The sequence below is a fragment of the Schistocerca serialis genome, chromosome 2, assembly GCF_023864345.2.
Source record: "Schistocerca serialis cubense isolate TAMUIC-IGC-003099 chromosome 2, iqSchSeri2.2, whole genome shotgun sequence".
Classification (NCBI taxonomy): Eukaryota; Metazoa; Arthropoda; class Insecta; order Orthoptera; family Acrididae; genus Schistocerca; species Schistocerca serialis.
The window spans coordinates 457,133,681-457,155,596 of NC_064639.1; the positions used below are offsets into that span (position 1 = coordinate 457,133,681).

Consider the following 21,916-nt stretch of genomic DNA (forward strand, 5'->3'; position numbering starts at 1 on the left):
AATACCTGGCCACGAGCATGACTTGCAACACCACCCTGCTGTGGATATGTGCATACTCCAAAGCACAGTGATATTAAAAATATACACATATTGTAAGATACGGAAAATGAACTTTTGTCAGATTATAACTATTCAGTGGACAGAACGATGAAGATGGTCACGTAATGTGGCTAGTGGGAATGAGGAGAGTAGACTACTTGTTTAGTTAACAGTAGCACCACAACATGTTATTAAAAATATGATGTAGCAATTCTTTATTTTAAAATAATTATAATGAAGTTTAATAAGTCTGAGAGAACAAGAGAACAGTGTTTTTGCTAGATACTGAATTAAAACTATACTCAGGAGTCACCTAATTATTATATTCTTTAATATTTTACATTATATAATGCTTTGTGTGTTTTCAAGCAAACTTCTGGAGTAGTAATACTCCAGATTTTGTAAAAGCTTTCGACATTTATTTCACTGTGAAAATAGTATCAATATTTATCCTGTGCATGTTCTTACTGGCAAGTAATCAACAGATTTCTTTTGATCCAGTTCTCCTGTAACAGTAAAATATTTCCATATGTTTAGTAACTTGCACTATGAGAACACAGAAAATTAAAACATTTTGACAAAACATTCAGCTTACATTGTCACAGCTTGGCTTACAGAGACCCGTACATCTGTAACAGGATATTTTGGTTTGCAAAGTGGAATATTTGCTACATGTCTAGGCATGTAGCCTGAATATCCTGATTTTGGCAGGTCATGAGCAATCCTCAGTTCACAATTTTCAGTTGTGATGTCTGACTGCCCTTCTGTCCCTCTCTGTTCAGAATATGACCTACAAAATGACAGAGAAATATTCAACACTCAACCTACAAATTGTGGTATTCTTTTGTTTATTCAGTTGTAGCTTTTTCCTTCTGTGATTTCAAACTTTGTCAGAGCTTGAGGTCTCATCATTAATTTCCAGGGAGCAATGCAATAGCTCAGGTTCCACAATAACGATGGTCAGAAAGTGAACCTAATTTTGTTGAAGAAAGCATCTCAGTATTCACCTGAAATGACTTACAGAAAATAACCAGTTCAGCAGACTACATCATATCTTTTCAGTGCTTAATCTAGTGCAGATTAAACGTTACCATACGTATATTTTGATTCAACTGAGAAGTCGTTTTATAGATTAGAAACAGGAGCTCAAATATTAGTACACACAGGATTTTAACAAATTGCACAAGTAATTGTTGTCATGCATTATGTACAGAATAAATTCTTTTCTGCTTTCTTGACATTTTTCCTAACTGATAAGAGCTGAATTGTTGAATGACCAAAGATAGATACTCACCTTATGATTAGGTGCTAAGTAGTCAACAGACAATAACACTGAGATCATTCCTAAGCTTTCACACATTGCTCTTTCTTACAGCTAAAACACATACCATCAAACACACATAGGCATATATGCTGAAACCTTCCCTTTGTCCTATGATGGAAACAAGGAATGAGGGAACTCTTTGGGGCAGCAGGGGTGGCTAGGATTTAAGGATCCAGGGCTGAAAAGTACTAAGCACAAAAAAAGAGATTTACTTCATTGACAAAATCATACTTCAGCGCTTGAGCAACGCACACAGTCATTAAGAAAAACAGCATACAATTGGCATTAGCCACATTACAAAATAACACATTCCAGTTTTCAGTTTAATTCAACAAGACCTGACCAATCAGGATCTTAAGTTTAAACTGGCCCAAGCCACTCTTAAAAAATATGACACAAGCTAACAAGTAATCCAAGTTCAACTAGCTTTTTGTTACTGAATAATTATGAGACAATTGATGTTGTTGTTGTTGTGGTCTTCAGTCCTGAGACTGGTTTGATGCAGCTCTCCATGCTACAATATCCTGTGCAAGCTTCTTCATCTCCCAGTACTTACTGCAACCTACATCCTTCTGAATCTGCTTAGTGTATTCATCTCTTGGTCTCCCTCTACAATTTTTACCCTCCACGCTGCCCTCCAATGCTAAATTTGTGATCCCTTGATGTCTCAGAACATGTCCTACCAACCAGTCCCTTCTTCTTGTCAAGTTGTGCCACAAACTCCTTTTCTCTCCAATTCTATTCAATACCTCCTCATTAGTTATGTGATCTACCCATCTAATCTTCAGCATTCTTCTGTAGCACCACATTTTGAAAGCTTCTATTCTCTTCTTGTCCAAACTATTTATCATCCATGTTTCACTTCCATACATGGCTACACTCCATACAAATACTTTCAGAAACGACTTCCTGACACTTAAATCTATACTCGATGTGAACAAATTTCTCTTCTTCAGAAACGCTTTCCTTGCCATTGCCAGTCTACATTTTATATCCTCTCTACTTCGATCATCATCAGTTATTTTGCTCCCCAAATAGCAAAACTCCTTTACTACTTTAAGTGTCTCCTTTCCTAATCTAATTCCCTCAGCATCATCCGACTTAATTCGACTACATTTCATTATGCTCGTTTTGCTTTTGTTGATGTTCATCTTATATCCTCCTTTCAAGACACTGTCCATTCCATTCAACTGCTCTTCCAGGTCCTTTGCTGTCTCTGTCAGAATTACAATGTCATCGACGAATATCAAAGTTTTTATTTCTTCTCCATGGATTTTAATACCTACTATGAATTTTTCTTTTGTTTCCTTTACTGCTTGCTCAATATACAGATTGAATAATATCGGGGAGAGGCTACAACCCTGTCTCACTCCCTTCCCAACCACAGCTTCTGTTTCATGTCCCTCAACTCTTATAACTGCCATCTGGTTTCTGTACAAATTGTAAATAGCCTTTCGCTCCCTGTATTTTACCCCTCCTACCTTTAGAATTTGAAAGAGAGTATTCCAGTCAACATTGTCAAAAGCTTTCTCTAAGTCTACAAATGCTAGAAACGTAGGTTTGCCTTTCCTTAATCTTTCTTCTAAGATAAGTCGTAGGGTCAGTATTGCCTCACGTGTTCCACTATTTCTACGGAATCCAAACTGATCTTCCCCAAGGTTGGCTTCTACTAGTTTTTCCATTTGTCAGTAAATAATTCGCGTTAGTATTTTGCAGCTGAGGCTTATTAAACTGATAGTTCGGTAATTTTCACATCTGTCAACACCTGCTTTCTTTGGGATTGGAATAATTATATTCTTCTTGAAGTCTGAGGGTATTTCGCCCGTCTCGTACATCTTGCTCACCAGATGGTAGAGTTTTGTCAGGACTGGCTCTCCCAAAGCTGTCAGTAGTTCTAATGGAATGTTGTGTCCTCCCGGGGCCTTGTTTCGACTCAGGTCTTTCAGTGCTTCGTCAAACTCTTCACGCAGTATTGTATCTCCCATTTCGTCTTCATCTACATTCTCTTCCATTTCCATAATATTGTCCTCAAGAACATCGACGCTGTATAGTCCCTCTATATACTCCTTCCACCTTTATGCTTTCCCTTCTTTGCTCAGAACTGGGTTTCCATCTGAGCTCTTAATATTCATACAAATGGTTCTCTTTTCTCCAAAGGTCTCTTTAATTTTCTGGTAGGCAGTATCTATCTTACCCCTCATGAGATAAGACTCTACATCCTTACATTTGTCCTCTCGCCATCCCTGCTTAACCATTTTGCACTTCCTGTCAATCTCATTTTTTGAGACGTTTGTATTCCTTTTTGCCTGTTTCACTTACTGCATTTTTGTGTTTTCTCCTTTCATCAATTAAATTCAGTATCTCTTGTTACCCATGGATTTCTACTAGCCCTCGTCGTTTTACCTACTTGATCCTCTGCTGCCTTCACTATTTCATTCCTCAAAGCTACCCATTCTTCTTCTACTGTATTTCTTTCCCCCATTCCTGTCAATTGTTCCCTTATGCTCTCCCTGAAACTCTGTACAACCTCTGGTTTAATCAGCTTGTCCAGGTCCCATCTCCTTAAATTCCCACCTTTTTGCAGTTTCTTCAGTTTTAATCTACAGCTCATAACCAACAGATTGTGGTCAGAGTCCACATCTGCCCCTGGAAATGTCTTACAATTTAATACCTGGTTCCTAAATCTCTGTCTTACCATTAGATAATCTATCTGATACCTTCTAGTATTTCCAGGATTCTTCCATGTGTACAACCTTCTTTTATGATTCTTGAACCAAGTGTTAGCTATGATTAAGTTATGCTCTGTGCAAAATTCTACCAGACGGCTTCCTCTTTCATTTCTTTCCCCCAATCCATATTCACCTACTATCTTTCCTTCTCTCGAATTCCAGTCACCCATGATTATTAAATTTTCGTCTCCCTTCACTACCTGAATAATTTCTTTTATCTCATCATACATTTCATCAATTTCTTCATCATCTGCAGAGCTAGTTGGCATATAAACTTGTACTACTGTAGTAGGTGTGGGCTTCGTGTCTATCTTGGCCACAATAATGCGTTCACTATGCTGTTTGTAGTAGCTTACCCGCACTCCTATTTTTTTATTCATTTTTATGAGACAATAAGACCTTAATATTCCCCACAGTTCTCAGCAGTCTCACCTAAAAGGACCATTTATGATTCTCACTTGCAATTGGCACTAGCTGCTCTATGAGAATAACCAACTAAGCCACACACAACATTCAAAATACTAAAATTTTATTTTGCGTGAAGCAGCCTTAAAACACTTAACTAGGCTTCCCTATATAAACCGGCAATAGCCACTTATTTTGTCAATAAGATAAATTTACCATTGGTCTGAGGACTGTGCAAACAAAACCTGAGGTTTAACTCAGCACTAAGCTGCCTCTGAATCAGTGTGAATCAGCACTAGCCATTTAAATTTTCAAACTACACAAGCAGCTTATACTGACAGATTATATTTTAAGTTTAACACAGCACTTAGCCAACTTTAAATTCTCAAATGAATTTACCAATTCAAATCAGCACTAGCCATTTTAACTACAGGAATGCATCAAAATAATTTAAATCCTGCTATTGGCTACACATAAATGCCAAAAAAATCCTTTTTAACCAACTTCACAGCTCTAGCCACCACTAAACTAAGCAGGTTAACAATGTTCCTGAGTTCGAACTGCTAAACCTTCAGGATGCAAGCTGCAGTGATTTGTTTCATCCTGGCCAAACAACACTGCACCAGGCCCTGCTGCCCTGGATGTTGGTTCACTCGTGCACTCCAGGAGTCCACAACCCAGCTCTGCTGCGGCATGTCACAAGTTTACTGACTTGTCCAATGTTAGCTGTGCTTCCCCCTCCCATTACTGCATGCCACACTCCTTAAAACCATGTCCTCATGACCCTGGATACCCTCTAGTCTCACGGCCGAGCTGCAACTGTCGCTGACATGAACTGAGAGCCAAAAAACTCAATGGCATGCATCACATGTCTACATTGTCCCAGTCAGCTAAATCATTTTAGGGCTGCAGGCCATCTGGAAGGAGGACTGTGTTTTTTGTGTGCATGAGAGGAGCAAGGAGGAGGAAAGAGACAGGCAGGAGTGGAGGGAAGGAAAGCTGTGAGGAACAAGGGACAGGAATTTGGTACTGGCAAATCTGTCCTGGCACATGAAGTGGAGGAATGGGTTGGAAGTGGGATGGGAGGGAGGAGATAGGTAGAATAGAGGAAGGAAGGGGGAGACCAAAAAAGAAACACTATGGGTGTAGTTTAACGGAGAGAAGTGGAAGGCATAAATACAGAACTGAACATGCAGAGGTTGGTGTGGGTAATATTCAGTACTCTAACACAGGGACCTCCTGTTGTAGCTTATGCTGACCTAAGGGAATGTTGGTTTTCTATCAATAATATGATTATCACAGCTTGCAACAGAGTATAGAGCATCCTAATCACTGAGTATCATCATACAAAAATATGTATGCACAATTTTGTAAATTCTTCAGCTAAAGCTGTTCCACAAAACTACTATGTATGTAATAGCTGCAACTTTATCGACTCTTTCAGTCAGTTTCATGGTTTCTCCTCACTTTACAATAAGCATGTCACATATGAGTCACTCAATTATCTATGAGACCAGTAAAATCAATTCATTCATTAGTGTCAATACATTAAATACAAAAATCTACAAAGGACTAAGTCATGGTCACAGAATAGTCCAAATGTCACAAGTATACAAGATGACTTTATGGCTATGGCACACATTCAACCTGGAGCACATGTTTCTGCTGAGCTGAAGCCATCTGTACAAGACAATAAACCTTTCTCATCAAATGACTTTGTTGTTGTTATGGAATTCACACATGATGTAGCTAAAAATGAAGTAAATAATACTATCACACACATAAAAGTGATATTTAGTAGGTTAACTGGCACTAAAGTAATTGCTGTCAATATTCCACAGAGACATGATCTAATGGAACAATCTATTGTGAACTTGGAAGTGCACAAAGCAAATGACAGGCTTATAAAGCTATGTAATAAATTTCACAATGTGTCCCTGGGAAAAGTCAGCAACAGGGACTGCCACAAACTCATGGCTTGCTCATGACTAAAAGAGGTAAAAAGATTGTTAGTAGATTAATTACTGACGAAATTAGATGAAATATTGCACAAAGCGGTGTAAACATATGCAATGCAATGGAATGGTGCAACCCACTCAAACAGGATCTGCGACACAAACAGCCACTATTGGTAAGCCAGGGAAACTTGTAAAGCTTGCTGGACAGCTTGGTAGCCATAAATCATACTATATGGCCCAGTAGGAGAAACTCAGCCTTAATATCATACAGCAGAATTTTCATAGTCTTAAAAACAAGCTATCTGGTAAGTAACACCTCCAACCAGTGTTTAGCAATGCAGACTTACATTCAAATTAATTCAACAAAACTTCCAAAGTCTTATCAATTAGCACATCAAGTTGGCTACCATTTCAGACTGATAACTCTGATGGTTTAGAGATATAAACATTCACTTGCTGTCTACTGACACCAGCTCAAAAAAAAAAAAAAAAACTAATGCTAATATTAGCTCATTATAACTTCTCTGATAAGTGGCCCAACAGAGAGATCAGTAACATCAAACCATGCATTGACAAGACTAACTAACAAATCTCACTTTACATATAAGGCATCCATTCTGTAATTTGCCATTTCTGACTACCATGCTAGTCGGATACCGACAGAAGCTGAAAATATTCAGGTTAGCAGCATAAAGAAACAATATGTGAGAAAAAGAACTACCGATTGTAACATAACAGGTGAAACTGTTAGCTAAAACAGAGTTATCCACAAATACATAAAGCTGTTAGCCTCTTGCATGGGTAATTTGTACTGATATTTAATTTCTATGTTTATCTTAAAGTAAATTTATGTATTAATAATTGAAGAGAATTTGAATAACAAAATGTGAAATGGGCAAGAAAGAATAAAGTAGTTGTTTTGACAAGTGACTGCTGTTCCAGTTCATGCAATGTGTTAAGATAAAAATAATAGTAACAAGAAAATATAATAGTATGTGATAGGAATAATTGTGCACAAAATTGTGTAATGTATTTGGTTAAAGTGAATGCTGTGAAAAGTGTTTCTAGACTAATGATCATAAGATATAAGGATATTAATTTGACTAGAGTAGTGTGTCACATGACAAAACTCAGGACAGAGATGCAAGGCAGAGATGGACGTCATTTAGCTGTGGGAGCTGTGCAGATAAGGTGGGCTAGAATAGCCTGGAGGCCACACGTTTGAGTTCTGAGGTTGTAACATGCCATTATTCTGAAGCTCGTCTGTGATTTATCAGTTTGCGAGCTGAGATTTTGAACTGTGAACATAGTGTAACTTCAGTGACTGCAATATAATAGTGAACTGTCCGCCCCCCCCCCCCCCCCCCCCCCACCCAATTGCTCTGTTAGAACTGTTTCAGGTTCCTATTGGAGCATTGTGTATAGTATGTGTAAGACCATCATTCATAACAAAGTAATTTTCTATGAATAAAGCAACAGTATAATATCTACATATGCTGAACTTACATTAATACCCCAAGGAATCATAGCCTTAATTTCTGATTTCATTCATTACATAATTTACTCTTCCCTTATATACCAGTATTTCACTGACTAATCCCTTAGGCCACCTTAGTAACTGTGTGTGTAAGGGCATAATGCAATGAAACCCATGTGCAGATGAGCCATTTAACAAGTTGTGCACTCACCCTCTTTTGGATTGCTGGTGGCAGTAGTTACTGCTAATGATAGGTAATGTTGTAATTGGAGCTGTATGTGGGATTAGACTGTTTCATTTCGACTCAGTAAGTTTTGGGCCACAGTCTGTTTCATCAATTCAGGACACCACTTGTCTGCAGGAGTTTTGCAGAGCAGCTATGTTCATGCTACTGCCATTCCATGTGGCAGTTGTGAGATGCCACTGACCACACTAGTACAGGCCAGTGTCATTGTTCTCATTTGTTGTGTCACACACACATGTGCTGTGATCATCACCATGCCAGCATCTGACTGTCCCCACACCATCCATCCCACACCGTTTTCATTTTGCCATCATTGCAGTGACTATTGTCAACTGCTCCATGTGTTGCAGTATTAGTCTTCACAGCAAAGTATCAACATCAGTTGCAGTATAGCTCTTGTACTGCTAGTTGTCAATCATGGTTGATCAGTTTACTCTGTTCTTCAACTCACTGAGTGAGAAACTAATTGGCAGGACGGAATCAAAATTTGATGATATAAAGTCACAAATTTAAGTCTGAAGTTGGGAATTTAAAAAGTGAACATGTTGATAAAGTAGATAAGTTTCTAGCAAGTTTGATAATATGCTATCAACGTCTGATGAAACAATAAAGGTGAATAATTCTTGTGAGGATATTAGAGAAAGTAATCTGGGGGAGGATAAATTGGGTTGTGAGAAAGTTGAAATCAGTCATAAGGAAGCAGAATTGGGAATTAAAGAAAAACATTTGAAGTCTGTGAAGAATTAGATCACACTGAGGACAAAATTAATGAATTTATTGATAATATTGAGGTTGATATTGGTTACAAAATGCTGTTCAGAAATGGAAGATGTTGCACAGGAAATAGGGACTCAAGTGAAAACTGTATTTGGTGACCTTGGGATTACTGAGACACAAATGCAGGAATGCACACAATATGAATTGCAAACAGATACAGGATTAAAATGTTGAAGTGTAAATGAAAGTAAGGGCATTGAAAATGAGAGAAAGCCATTAAGAAGGGAAGTTAGCAATATAGAAAGAGAGTCAGTCAATTTAAGGAATGTCGTGTTTGATGAAGTAATTGGAGAAGCAATTCCATCAGTGCAGTTTGCCAAGGTGCATAAGAAGTATAATTATACAGAAACTTTAAACAATGGAATATCCAGGATGGAATGTAACAATTATGCTACTCACCATATAGTGGAGATGCTGTGTCACAGATAGGCACAACAACAAAAAGACTCTCACAAGTAAAACACAAGAAACACACACATACATGCCAACACAAACACACACGTGTGCACGCGCGTGCGCCCACACACACACACACACACACACACACACACACACACACACACACACACACACACACATCCCCACCTCTCCCCTGCCCTATGTCTGACCTGGAGCACTTCAGTGGCCACCACCCCCACCATAATATCTCTCCCCCTCCCTGCCCCAGCCTCCTCCTTACCCTCACCCAGTTGCAACTCCCATCATGCACTGCTGCTGCTGCTCACAGTGTGGTTTCAGTTGCCTAAGACTGCTGTTGTGTCATTTCACAGGTGGCTCTCCCTTTGATAGTATGTTTTTCCAGTTACACAGCTGGTACAAGTGGTGGTAGGAGAGTGCATAAGGCAAGTCTTGCAGCGTGTATAGTCACAGGGGTAGGAACCTTAAGGTAGGGAGATGGATGCAGAAGGAGCATAGAGGCTGGCAAGGATATTGTGGAGGTTGGGAGGACAATGAAAAGCTATTCTAGGTGTGGTGGGCAATATCTCAGACAGAATGGATTTCATTTCAGGGCATGATTTTAGGAAGTCATGGCCATGGCCTTGTCAAAGTGGCTCATTAATATATTCAAGACCAGGATAGTACTGAGTGACAAATAGTGTGCTCCAAAGGTGTTTTTTGGAGGTATCAGCAGACCAGGATTGGTGTGAGGCCCAGGAAAACTGCTTTTGAACTAGGCTGTTGCGGTAATTATATCCAGTGAAGGCTGAGGTGATAATTATAGTGTATTGCTATAAAAAGTCTGCATCTGATCAAATATGTTTGCCTCGAATGCTAAGGCTGTAGGGAGGGAAAGTCTGACATGGAAAGGATGGCAATAGTCAAAATGTAAGTTCTGTTGTTTGTTAGTAGATTTAATGCGGAAGAAGTGTGTAGGTGGCCTTCAGTGAGGATGAGATCAACATCAAGGAGAGTGGCATGGGATTTGGAATAGGACCATGTGAAATTTAATTGGGAGAAGATATTTAGAGTTTCCAGGAATTTTAACAGGACAGTGTCACAGTGAGTCCATATGGTAAAGGTGTCATCAATGTATCTAAACCAAACCGGGGGCAGAAGGCATATGGATCCCAGGAAAGCCCACTCTGAGCAACCCATAGAGAGGTGGGCATAGGAAGGAGCCATCCTGGTTCCCATGGCTGTACCCCTGATCCTTTTGTATGTCTGCCCCTCAAAGCTGAAGTAATTGTTAGTAAGTATAAAGTTAATGAAGGTGAGTGGGGAGGGTGTCATAAGTTTGGGATCAAGAGGGAATGTAGAGCGTGGAATTCTGCAGAGGACAGATTAGTGCCATGGTGTAGGGACCTGAGGAGGTGTTGTGAAGCAATGCTGGATGTGAGGAATTCTTAGAAGGCTTGTAAGGGATGATTTTGAGGTAGTGGTGGTGGATGAAGCTGGAATTGTGGTTGGATCTGTTCAAGGCAGGGTTCAATGTCAGGTTTGCTGTTGGAAAGCCTTTCAGAATGGGTTGCAAAGTGATATTTCCAGTTGACATTATGTGTAAAGGAAAGAAGGTGCTTCACTAAAGCAGCATGATTACATGCATGGTTAACACTGACAGTGAGGCCCTTGGATAATACAGATAATTCAGGAGGGGTGAGTGTTTTAGTCGAGAGGTTGAGAACACACTACCATTGTGAATGGTTCTTGAGATTATGAGTTATTATTGGTCTGGGAGGCAGTGGTGAAGCCTGTGGGATGTTAAGGAGTTTCGCAAAGCTTGGTTGGTAGGAGAGGAGTGGTGGCTGACGGTGTGGCTGTTAGGAGAACTGCAGAGGGACAGGAAGGGAAACACCACTGTTATGGTAGTTTAGGAAAAGCTGGGATAGCTTTTTGAGGTGAAGTGTGGCATGTTGTTGCAGTCTGAAGTTGGCTTGGTGGATGATACCATCCATGGAAACATGAGGGACAGATAACTGCAGTATTTTGTAGAAGGAGAGAAGTCTGCTGGAGTGGAAACTGGCAGATGAGGCATATAGGGTACAGATTATTTGGGTAAGTGCAAGAGACTGTTGTATTTGAAACTGTAAAAGAGCCTGGTGTAGAGTATGATTACATCCAGAAACAGGGACTTTCAGTCTTAGACCTTTGGGATTAGATCCAAGGGACAAGCAGGTTTCAAGAAACAGAGTGCGAGATCTTAGTTTTGATAGTGCAAAAGCATGTTTTCAAGAATAATGGATGTATTATGTGATGTGATTCATCATGGCAAGGGAGGACAGTTTGGAGTGTTAGAAATGGTGGGAGTGGCAAAAACCGTGAGGCAGAGTAGAAAAGGCAGAAAAGTGGAAGGCAGACAATGGTTAACAAAAGGCAATGAGTGCATGTGAATTTCTCATTAGAGTAGTGGTCTATATGATATGAAAAAATGATTTGAAAAGAAAAGATTGATAGGGAAAGTTGAGAAAGGAGACAGAATATTAAAAAGTGAGCAAACAGAAAGAGAAAGTCATAGGAGAAAATGTAAACTATTTTGCTTGGCAAATAAAGTACCATAATGTAGGAGACAGCAGTAAAAGTCGTTAAGAGCAGTTTGGCGAAAAACAAACGCACAAAAACGTGAAAAAATTGTGTATAAACAAGGTAAGTGGACAATGGGAAAGAAAATAGCTGTCAAATTTGCAAATAAATTGGCGAAAGATGATCGGGAGAAGGCCCTGCAGTGTAGTAAACTATAAATAAATGAGTGAAATATTTAATGACCTATTCGAAGGGGAGACAGAGACTGAAGATGAGAATAGGTACTAGGATGTATGTATGATGAATAAAGAGATAAGGGAAGAAATTGAGGCTGGTTTAATGGAGAAAACTCATTTGAAAATGTAAAAGGCTGAAAAACTGGAGTTTCTGCCACACTGTGTAATGACAAATTAGAGAGAAATACCTGAATAGAAGGAATATATGCCATGTACATAGTAATAATTAGAAAAGTAATGTATTTTGTATGTATTGTATTAAAACTGAAAGCTAATGTACAGAGGATGGAGTGAAAGTTGACTTCATCAGTGGGTTGGTAACCGTTGCAGTCACTGTGGTGTCTGTAACAGAGGCAATAACATTGCAAGAAGTGGGAACAAATGTAGAAATGGAGTTGTGGGACAATTTTGTTAGTGGCATAGAAGTTATAGAGTTATTGTATGGGAGCCTGGTCAAAGTAAGCATGTGTTGTTGACTTTGTGATGGAATTCTTCATTTATTATTATATGGGCATGTTCAAAGGGAGCACGTTCCGGTAGGTTTGTGATGACTGAATTCTTCATTTATTATTATATGGCATTTTCAAAGGGAGAATGTTTTCGTAAGTTTGTGATGATAGAAGACTTTGTTTTCTACTGGGCTACTCAGAGGGAGCTTGTGCTTGATACTGACGTTATTGGCGGTAATCCACCAGAAGGTGTTGATGTTCTTGGAGTTCTAAAGATTTGCCAATACCAGTGGGTGTACTGTTTGGTGACTATGGTGCTAATGTTGAGTGAAAGAGTGAAATGGTAAATAATTATTTAATGGAAGTGTTATTAATGAAATTCACCCTGAGATAGAAATGGAAGCACAGGTTTTAATGTAAGGTAATTATTGCATATTTTCTAGAGAAAGACTGCAGCAGTATTGGATATGTAGGATGCAGAATAGGTTAAAAATGGAGATAAGTTAATGTATCAGTGTTGAAATGTGTATTATTTATTATTTGTATTTGCAATTATAAGAAATTTTGTAGGGCTTATGTTGTATGTTCAATAAATGTTGTGATTTTGGAGGGGTTTGTTGAGTAAAAAAAAAGGGGGGGGAGAGGTTACATATACATTGAACATCAGGTTTGTTATTACACAAGAGGATGCTGATGATTGTATTTGTATGAGCACTTACACTAGTGTGTATGAAGGAAGCTTTTGTGGGGCAATATATTGTTCTTAGTACGTCAACAAAAGTTGCACACAGAGCTTGAGACAGGTGTATGGGTGTGGTGCCAGTTGTGAGGTGGACAAAACCCAAAATAAATGTGTTCAATAAGGGGAAATATGTATAAATTATTATTAACTTTTTAATAGTGATGATTGAAATAAGAAAATATATTGAATGAGCTGGGACTTACGGTGTGTTCGCTGGGCAAAATAGCATATAATTTGTATGTTTAAGTAAAATGTTTTGGTTTATGAAGTCTGTGGTTGTAATTCGATTGTGAGATTGATTCAGCACGAATTTGCATTGTTTGAAATTCATCTGTGTGCCTGTTCTGTACTTTAAGATATTTCACTTGTGAGTTGATGCAGTGGACACATGGTAAACCAGGGAGGGTGTGAGTAGCCTGACCACTGGGAAGCCAAGGGGTCACAAGTTACAGGCAACTATTGATTTTGGTTATTTCTTTGACATATATCAGGATATGGCTTGGCTGACGAGGAGTACAATGCACTGGCAGCTATACTACAGTGTGAGAGAAGTGGCCTGCTGAAGTACAGATGGAACTGGGACTCAAGAAGGAGGTCCATGCTGTGGAAGTGACTGGAAGACTGCAGTGAGGGCATAACCAGTAAAAGTGAAGTGATGTGCAACGACATGGGGAATTGGAGACAGGCAATTAATCCTGTTTAATTTGATTTGACTGATGCCCACAGAGGGACCAATTATTATTGAAATTTACAAAAATGTTTAGAATGTACACATCACTTACAGTTTATATGCATAATTAGTTACATATCTCTTATTTCAAAGCTAAATTGTTTAACACGTGAAGTTCCTATTCATGTTTTGGCACAGTTTTATTTGAATTCACATTTGCTATTATTTATATAGTAGTAGTAGTAATAGTAGTAGTAGTAGTATGGATGTGGCAGTCTTGGTGCTACTTCATGCAGACATTACTGAGGTAATATCTTCATGAACAGGGGGTATGTAGCATAACAGGTGAAACTGTGTACCTAAAACAAAGTTATCCACAAATACATAATGCTATTAGCCTCTGCATGGGTACTTTGTACTGATATTTAATTCCTATGTTTATATGATAATAAGTTTAAGTGTTAATAATTGTAGAGGAATTTGAATAACAAAATGTGAAACAGGCAAGAAGGAGTAGTTGTTTTGATGAGTGACTGCTATTCCATTTCATAATTGTAATAAGAATGTATAGTAGTATGTGATAGGAATAATTGTGTACAGAACTGTGTAATGTATTTGGTTGAAGTATTTGCATATTATGAAAAGTATTTGTAAACTAATGACAGTCAGGTATATGGATATTAATTTGACTAGAGTAGTGTGTCACATGACAAAACTCAGGACAATAGATGCAACGCAGATATCGAGATCTTTTAGTGGTGGGAGCTGTGCTGGGCTGGGTGGGCTACAATGGCCTGGAGGCTATATATGTTTGAGTTCTGCAGTAGTAACAGGCCTATAGCATTATTATGAAACTAGTCTGTGGTGTATCAGTTTGCGAGCTGAGAATTTGAACTGTGAACATAGTGTACCTTCAGTGGCCGATGTAGTGAACTGTTTATTTGCCTCCATCTATTCTGCTAGAACTATTTCAGATTCCTATTAGACCATTGTGTATAGTATGTGTAGAACCATTATTCATAGCAAAATAATTTTCTATGAATAAAGCAATAGTATAATGCAAACATACACTAAATAAGCTTTAATACCCTAAGGGATCATAGCCTTAATTTCTGATTTCATTTATTACATAATTTACTCTTGTTTTACATATAAGTATTTCACTGACTGATCTCTTAGGCCACCTTAGCACTTCTGTAAGGGCATAATGCAATCATGTGCAATGAAACCCCTGTGCAGATGAAACGTTTAACAGGTTGTGCACTGTTCGATTGCTAGCAGCAGTAGTTACCACTAACCATAGGTAACATTTCACCAGGATGACAATGTTGAAGATCTCAACCGTATGCTAAAAAGTTTACAATGGTATCAAAAACCTATATTACTTTCATTGAGTTTACATCAGACTTCTATTATTGCTTTAATGTCTCACACCTAGAAGGGACCTTGCCAGTAAATGACTGTAAGAGATATAAAAAAAATAACTGGGTAAATCATGAAGCAAAAGCAACAAGAGAAAAACCTAGACTTTTACTATGTGCAGTGCTGAAGAATAACAAAAATAGCAGACTAAGGGTAAAATTTAAGAACTATCATGACTATTTCAAAGATCTACTATTAGAAAGTAACAGTAAATACTACCCACAGTGTTAAGGAACTCGACTAATATGGGCATAACTGTTTGTAAAATTATAAATAGCGTAAGAGATTGTAAGGACAGATCAGCTAGTGATTCTACAATCAACTATAAGGAGAGTATCATGAAATGACAATATCAGATTGCAATTTTTTTTTTTAATGAGTCCTTTTCTTCCATTTGAAAATACATCAACGACAATTTTAACAACCTTCAATATAATTATAAGAGCATTTCAGCTAAATAAATCATATGCTTGGTGCCAAATAACAGCAACAAAATAAAATACATAATATAGACACTAAAGAATACAAAATCAGCAGGCTATGATAGAGAATCTATCAACACATTAAAAAGGAAGGCATTCCCCTTTTTAGAAATAAATAATTTTTATGACATTAGCAGATTTTATCATTGATGAGAAATAATGATTGCCATAGAGAACAAGGAGTTAGCGAAATGTCCCTTGATCTAGAAAAAGCTTTTGATTGTGTCAACACCACCATATTACTTCACAAGCTGTGGAAGCTGCATATTTGAGGAACTGTCTGTGTGTTAATACAATCAATCATGAGCAACAGGAAACAATTTATGTTGCTTAAAACAAACTGTTGGTCTTCCAAGTCCAGAATTACTGACGTCAGATGTGGAGTATCTCAAGGTTCTGTGTTGGAGCCCCTTCCTTTTGTGACTTAAGTTATTGCTATAAAGTACAATTCTCTTAACTCTAAAAAGACATTCCATGGCCATGATACATAAACTATGCAAGCATGAAACCTATGATAGTGTGTTAACAATGAAATATTTAAGTATTTCAATTAAAGCTAGCTAAATGTAAATGCTTCAAAGCCGACAATAATGGAATTTAACAGCAGGAAATAAATAGAATTTGGTATAAAATTATCCACTGCACAAAAGGGAAAATGGACAAGATTCTTGGGAATCACAAAACAGGACAACCTCAAGTGGGATGTGCAAACGCTTATAGATTCCTAAGTCTGTAAGCTTTCTGAAAACATGTTTGCACTACACATGATTAGAAAATATTACAAGGATATGTGCATACTAAAAACTGATTATTATTCTTTATTCTTGTCAAATTTAAACTATGCAGTAGAAATATGGAGTGCAATGACACAAACCAACCTAAGCATATTTTAACAGCACAGATAAAAGCTATCAGAACTATTTGTGGCGCTAAAATTAGAGAATGATGTTGAAATCTGTTTTCAAAATTGGGAGTGCTAACCAGTATAGATGTACATAAAGCAAAAATAGTATTTCTTGTGAAAACAATAAATCCAAGTTTTAACTGTGACCTACACCAGCATAATACAAGATAAAAATTCAGATACCATGTAAATACCCACAGAACAGCATTGTATGAAAAAAAATGCACTTCATGCTGGGCTGAAGTTAGCCACTGCCCAACCAAAAAGGCTCACAGCCCTTTATGACAGCAAATCAAAAGACAAACTAAGAATAATCTTAATTGAAAATCCATTTTATTCCCTTGATAAGTTCTTTATTTTATTTTATTTCATTTTATTTTATTTATGTATTTATTTATCCATCCATAGACAGTAAATATTGTTTGGCTGTTGTCAAAAAGTACATGTAAAAAAAATATTGTTTGGATGTTGTCAAAAAGTACATGTAAATTTAAGGAAACAATTTATGGAAAAGGAACATACAAAAAATTGCAAAGAATAATACTTGGTCATACAAGACACAGTAATACAGCTTTTTATACATATATACTAACAGTATTGTAACTGCATAGTCTGTTTGCCCTAAGGCATTACTTTTGTCTTTCCTAAACATGAAGCCCCTATATTCAGTACAATAACTCAGCAAAGAGTTTTACCACACTCAACAGCTGTCTATCAGATGCACAAAATTAACAGAAACTTTAGGGGAAGAAAGACAGTGTTATCAGTTTGGCTATAATATAAACATTATCAGAATTATTTACTGGCCTAAACAGTCATTTACCAAGTAAAAACATCGTTCAAGTAGAAATGTTTTAAATTCTAATTTAAACCTGTCTTCATCTTCTAACTTTCTGATGTTGGCTGGCAATATCTTGTACAGTTTTGTACCAGTATGGCTCACATGGCTTTGTGTGTGTGTTCTTTCTGTTCGCTGAGTACCGAGTGCAGTGGTATTTCGGGTATTGTAGTTATGCAAGTTGGCATTTGTCTGAAAATCTGCAAGGTGGGTCCTAACCTATAAAACATGGTACTGTTAGAACTTTAGGCCTGTTGAGTAAGGATTTGAATTGTGTCTGTGGATGACTGTGTGTTGTTATTCGGGTAGCCCTCTTCTGTAATAGAAAGATTTGTTTTAGATGGCAAGTAGTGGAACCCCAAAATATTATTCCGTGTGTTGCAAAGAGACTGAAAATAGTCAAGATATGCCATCCTGGCACCTTCTGCAGTACAAACATTTGTGATAATTCTAAGAGCAAAACAGGCTGAGTTAAGTTTCTGCACAAGTTTCATTACATGGTCATTAAAAATAAGAGTTTCACCTACATGAATCCCCAGCAATTTTGCTGATACCACTCTGTCTATGGCCTTGTAAGCCAACAACAGATCAATATTTACACTTTGACATTTTCTCAAACTGCATATAATTTGTTTTATTTGCATTTAATGTCAACCGGTTGAACCAAGTGTGGACATTCTTTATTAATTGATCAGTAGTTGTTTGCAGCATTTGCTTTGGTGCACCTATTATCACACTAGTGTCTTCTGTGAATTGTATGGCCTTTGCTGCTCCATCTGAGTTATGAATGTCATTTATGTAGACAAGGAACAACAAGGGAACTAGAATACTGCCTTGTGGCACTCCTATTTCCACCCTTTTTTTTTTTTTCCCCCATCTGATATTAAATTTATGTTGTGGTTGGAGTAATCTGACATCAGTCCTACATTCTGTGTTCTATTTTGTAGGTATGATTCAAACCACTTTTTCCCTGTCCCATGAATACCTAATGCTTCTAGTTTTTCTAAAAGAATGCCATGAGTGACAGTGTCAAATACTTTGTAGACATCTAAATCTATTCCTACTGTGCTATTGTCTTTTTCTAGATTTTGATTATTTGTTCAGTGTAGCACATTAGTGCTGTCTCTGAATTTTTACCTGCCTGGAAGCCATGCTGATTTCTATATAGTAACTTACAGTTATTTAGATATTTGTTGATTCTGTCATCCATTAATTTTTCTATTATTTTGGAAAATCCCGGAAGGAGGGATATTGGCCACTAGTTTTCTACCTTATGCTTGTTGCTGTTTTTGAATAATGGCTTCAATTCTGACATTTTCATTCGTTCCAGAAACACTCCTTCACTAAAAGATAAGTTGGCTATGTATGCCAAGGGCCTTGCGATTTGTGCACCTGTCATTATTATGATATAAACAGGCACCTCATCTAATCCTGGTGACATTTTAGGTTTCAAGCTTTTTACTACTTTAAACACTTCATGATCGTCTGTTGGATCCGTACTCATGCTACGAGCAGCTTTCGGAAATTCTATTTTTCTTGGTTTGTAAATTTTGAGCTTAATGAAGTTGTTGCATTTATGAAATAATTGTTGATGTAATTTGGCAAATCTTGTTTTTTAATATCAACATTTTCTGTGTTTTTTAGAATGATATCCCTGTCTTTGCATCTCTTTCCTGTTTCAGTCTTCACAGTACCCCATATAGCTTTTGATTTGTTATCAGACTGTCTTATTAAGTTGTCATTACTCATAAATTATGCCTTGGCTATTACTTTTCGATATACCCTCTTGTAATTCTTAACATATTCTGTAAATGTGGATCTGTAGATGTCTTCAATTTTGAATTTAGTCTCTTTAGAGTTCCACAAGAAGTTTTTGATCCAGCTGTGAGCCAAGAACTTCGCTTTGTATTGTGATGTGATGTGATTCTTGACAGCTTCTTTGGAAAGCACATTTAGAAATATCCCATGAAAATTGAAGAAAAAGTGTTATATGCATTGTATTTGTTAGGGACAGCACTTCTGCCCAGGACTCACTAGTTAGGATATTCGTAAATTCTACACAGCTTTCAGTGGAAAATTTTCTTTAATACATGAAGTACATTTTTTCTTGTCAGTGGCATGAAGGAATTTTGAGGACAAGAGCATTATGGTCTGATAATCCCAAATCAGTATTTGTTACTTCTACTTCTGTGGATCGTACATTTGAAAATAATTTGAAGTCATTTTGACTATTTTTCGACTGTGACTGTCTCAAGAAACATGTAAAGGTTTTTTTAATTACTGCTACCAGTCACAAACGTTGTTAACTATTGTATTATTTATTTATTTTGCTACATGTTTCGAGGGAATACCTCATCTAACCACAGCATTTATGAAAAGACTATGTAACATCAGTATAATCTTATCATGAAATTGTCTTTGTAATGCCATTTAGCCTGAAGATAAGGTACTCCCTGGAAACATGTAGCAAAATTAATAAATAATACAATAGTTAACAAAGTTTGTGACTGGTAACAGTAATTCAAAAAACCTTTAGACATTTGAAAATATATTATCTATAAGACTGTTTGTATTATATGTTATTCTTGTGGGTTTGTGTATGTGCAGAAACAGATTGAAACTACATAATAGATTTAGGAACTGATTTTTTAGCCTACTTTCATTCATAAGATTTATGTTGAAAACCCCACAGACAACTACAGCGGCTTTTTCAGTGAAAAGAATGTTAAGCAGTGTTTCTAATTGATTAATGAATATGTCTGTATCCCCAGTAGGTAGTCTGTATACTGCTATGACTACGACTTTTCACTCTATTTCATACAACTTTATAGCTGCTGCTTAAACAAGATACTTACTCTTCAGGTTTTTCTGTTGGGACCTTTACCTGCAATGCTTTATATGGAGGACACTCAACAGTATCAGTTTTTTCTGGTTGGTAACGAACCTGAAATTTTTAACAAAACTTAATGTAGCCAGTGAATAAATAATAAACTATGATGAATATGGTATGTGACATTGTTGTATTATTTATAAACACAAATAAATAGAAGAAAGTGATGAACCTAGGGACGTCTTTCTTTTGTAAACATGTTGATCAAATAAATGAAAAAAAGAAAATTGTTTTTTACTTTCTGGATAAGAGGATGAGTGAACCCAGTATTACGCGACAGAGAGAGACCTACAAGAAATGGGGATCAGTTGGGAAAACATCCTCACACTAAATAAGAAACTGAAAAAACTCTGGGATCATGAAGGAAAAAACTAAGATTAAAACTAGAATTTACAAGGACAGAAAAGAGTAATATCAGTAACAAATGTATTAGGCAACTTTAGACCTCAAGGAAAATGAGAGTGAGAACAACATGGTATTTTTCCAGGTGGAATAAATGAAGAAGAAGAAGGAGGAGGAGGAGGAGCAGAAGAAGAAGAAGAAGAAGAAGAAGAAGAAGAAGATGGTAGAAGAGAAGAAGAAATAGTAGTACACAGAGCTATGTTAACAGCAGTTTAACAGCTTAACTGGAAAAGCAGAGTCTTTTATTTGTGGCATTTTTTCTGCTATTTCTGTTATTTGAAACTGCTCAAACTTACAGACATATAGCACAGTAAACTTAAATTAAAAATTATACTTCCCCATTACTTGAGGTATGAAAAGTGTTCTAAAACAAATCGGACATTCTGTTCATATACTTTAAATCATAGTCAAATATGTTTTGCTATATAATATTTCAAAAAATATTTTCTTTCAATTACAAAATTGATTTTCATGCTAATACTAACAGCGATTATTTATTTCGTATTGAATATTATACATCTATCATCTCTATGGTAAACGAATTATAGAAGCAAATTACATGAACTTATGCCATGTCAATTTTTCTGAAATTTTCTATGAAAGTAAATTTTTGTACAGTAATGAATTTAAAACCTAAACCAAGCCTACTTGACTAAAACATAATTATAAATTCATATTCAAGTGCAAATGAGATTTGACATGTTACCACTTATCTACAAAATATGTGTTCTATATATGTACAGTGTATCATGATAATCGTTAGCTGTGGAATTGATAATTCACACTGAAGAGCCAAAGAAAGTGGTACACACGCCCGATATCGTGTAGGGGCCCCGCAAGCATGCAGAATTGCTGCAACACGACATGGCATGAACTCGACTAATGTCTGAAGTAGTGCTGGAGGGAGCTGACATCATGAATCCTGTAGGGCTGTCCGTAAATCTGTATGAATGTGAGGGGGCTGAGATCT

General features: G+C 37.0%; 1 protein-coding gene across 1 annotated transcript; it reads right to left on the reverse strand.

Moving 5' to 3' along the window:
* Window positions 1-433: 433 nt before the first annotated feature.
* On the reverse strand, window positions 434-21,248 carry LOC126456084 (uncharacterized). Its single transcript, XM_050091839.1, has 4 exons — window positions 21,243-21,248; window positions 20,510-20,598; window positions 635-829; window positions 434-545 (listed from the first exon to the last, which is right to left on the reverse strand). The coding sequence occupies exons 1-4, from the start codon at window positions 21,246-21,248 to the stop codon at window positions 518-520; spliced, it is 318 nt and encodes a 105-aa protein (XP_049947796.1). The 3' UTR covers window positions 434-517.
* Window positions 21,249-21,916: the final 668 nt, after the last annotated feature.

Bases quoted from the DNA above. Each gene is read 5' to 3' on its own strand.
- LOC126456084 (XM_050091839.1), bottom strand. The intron at 830-20,509 runs GTAAGTATCTTG...GTCATTTTGTAG, and splicing joins CCAACAGAAAAACCTGAAGA to GTCATATTCTGAACAGAGAG. The intron at 546-634 runs GTAAGCTGAATG...TTACTGTTACAG, and splicing joins GTAAGCCAAGCTGTGACAAT to GAGAACTGGATCAAAAGAAA.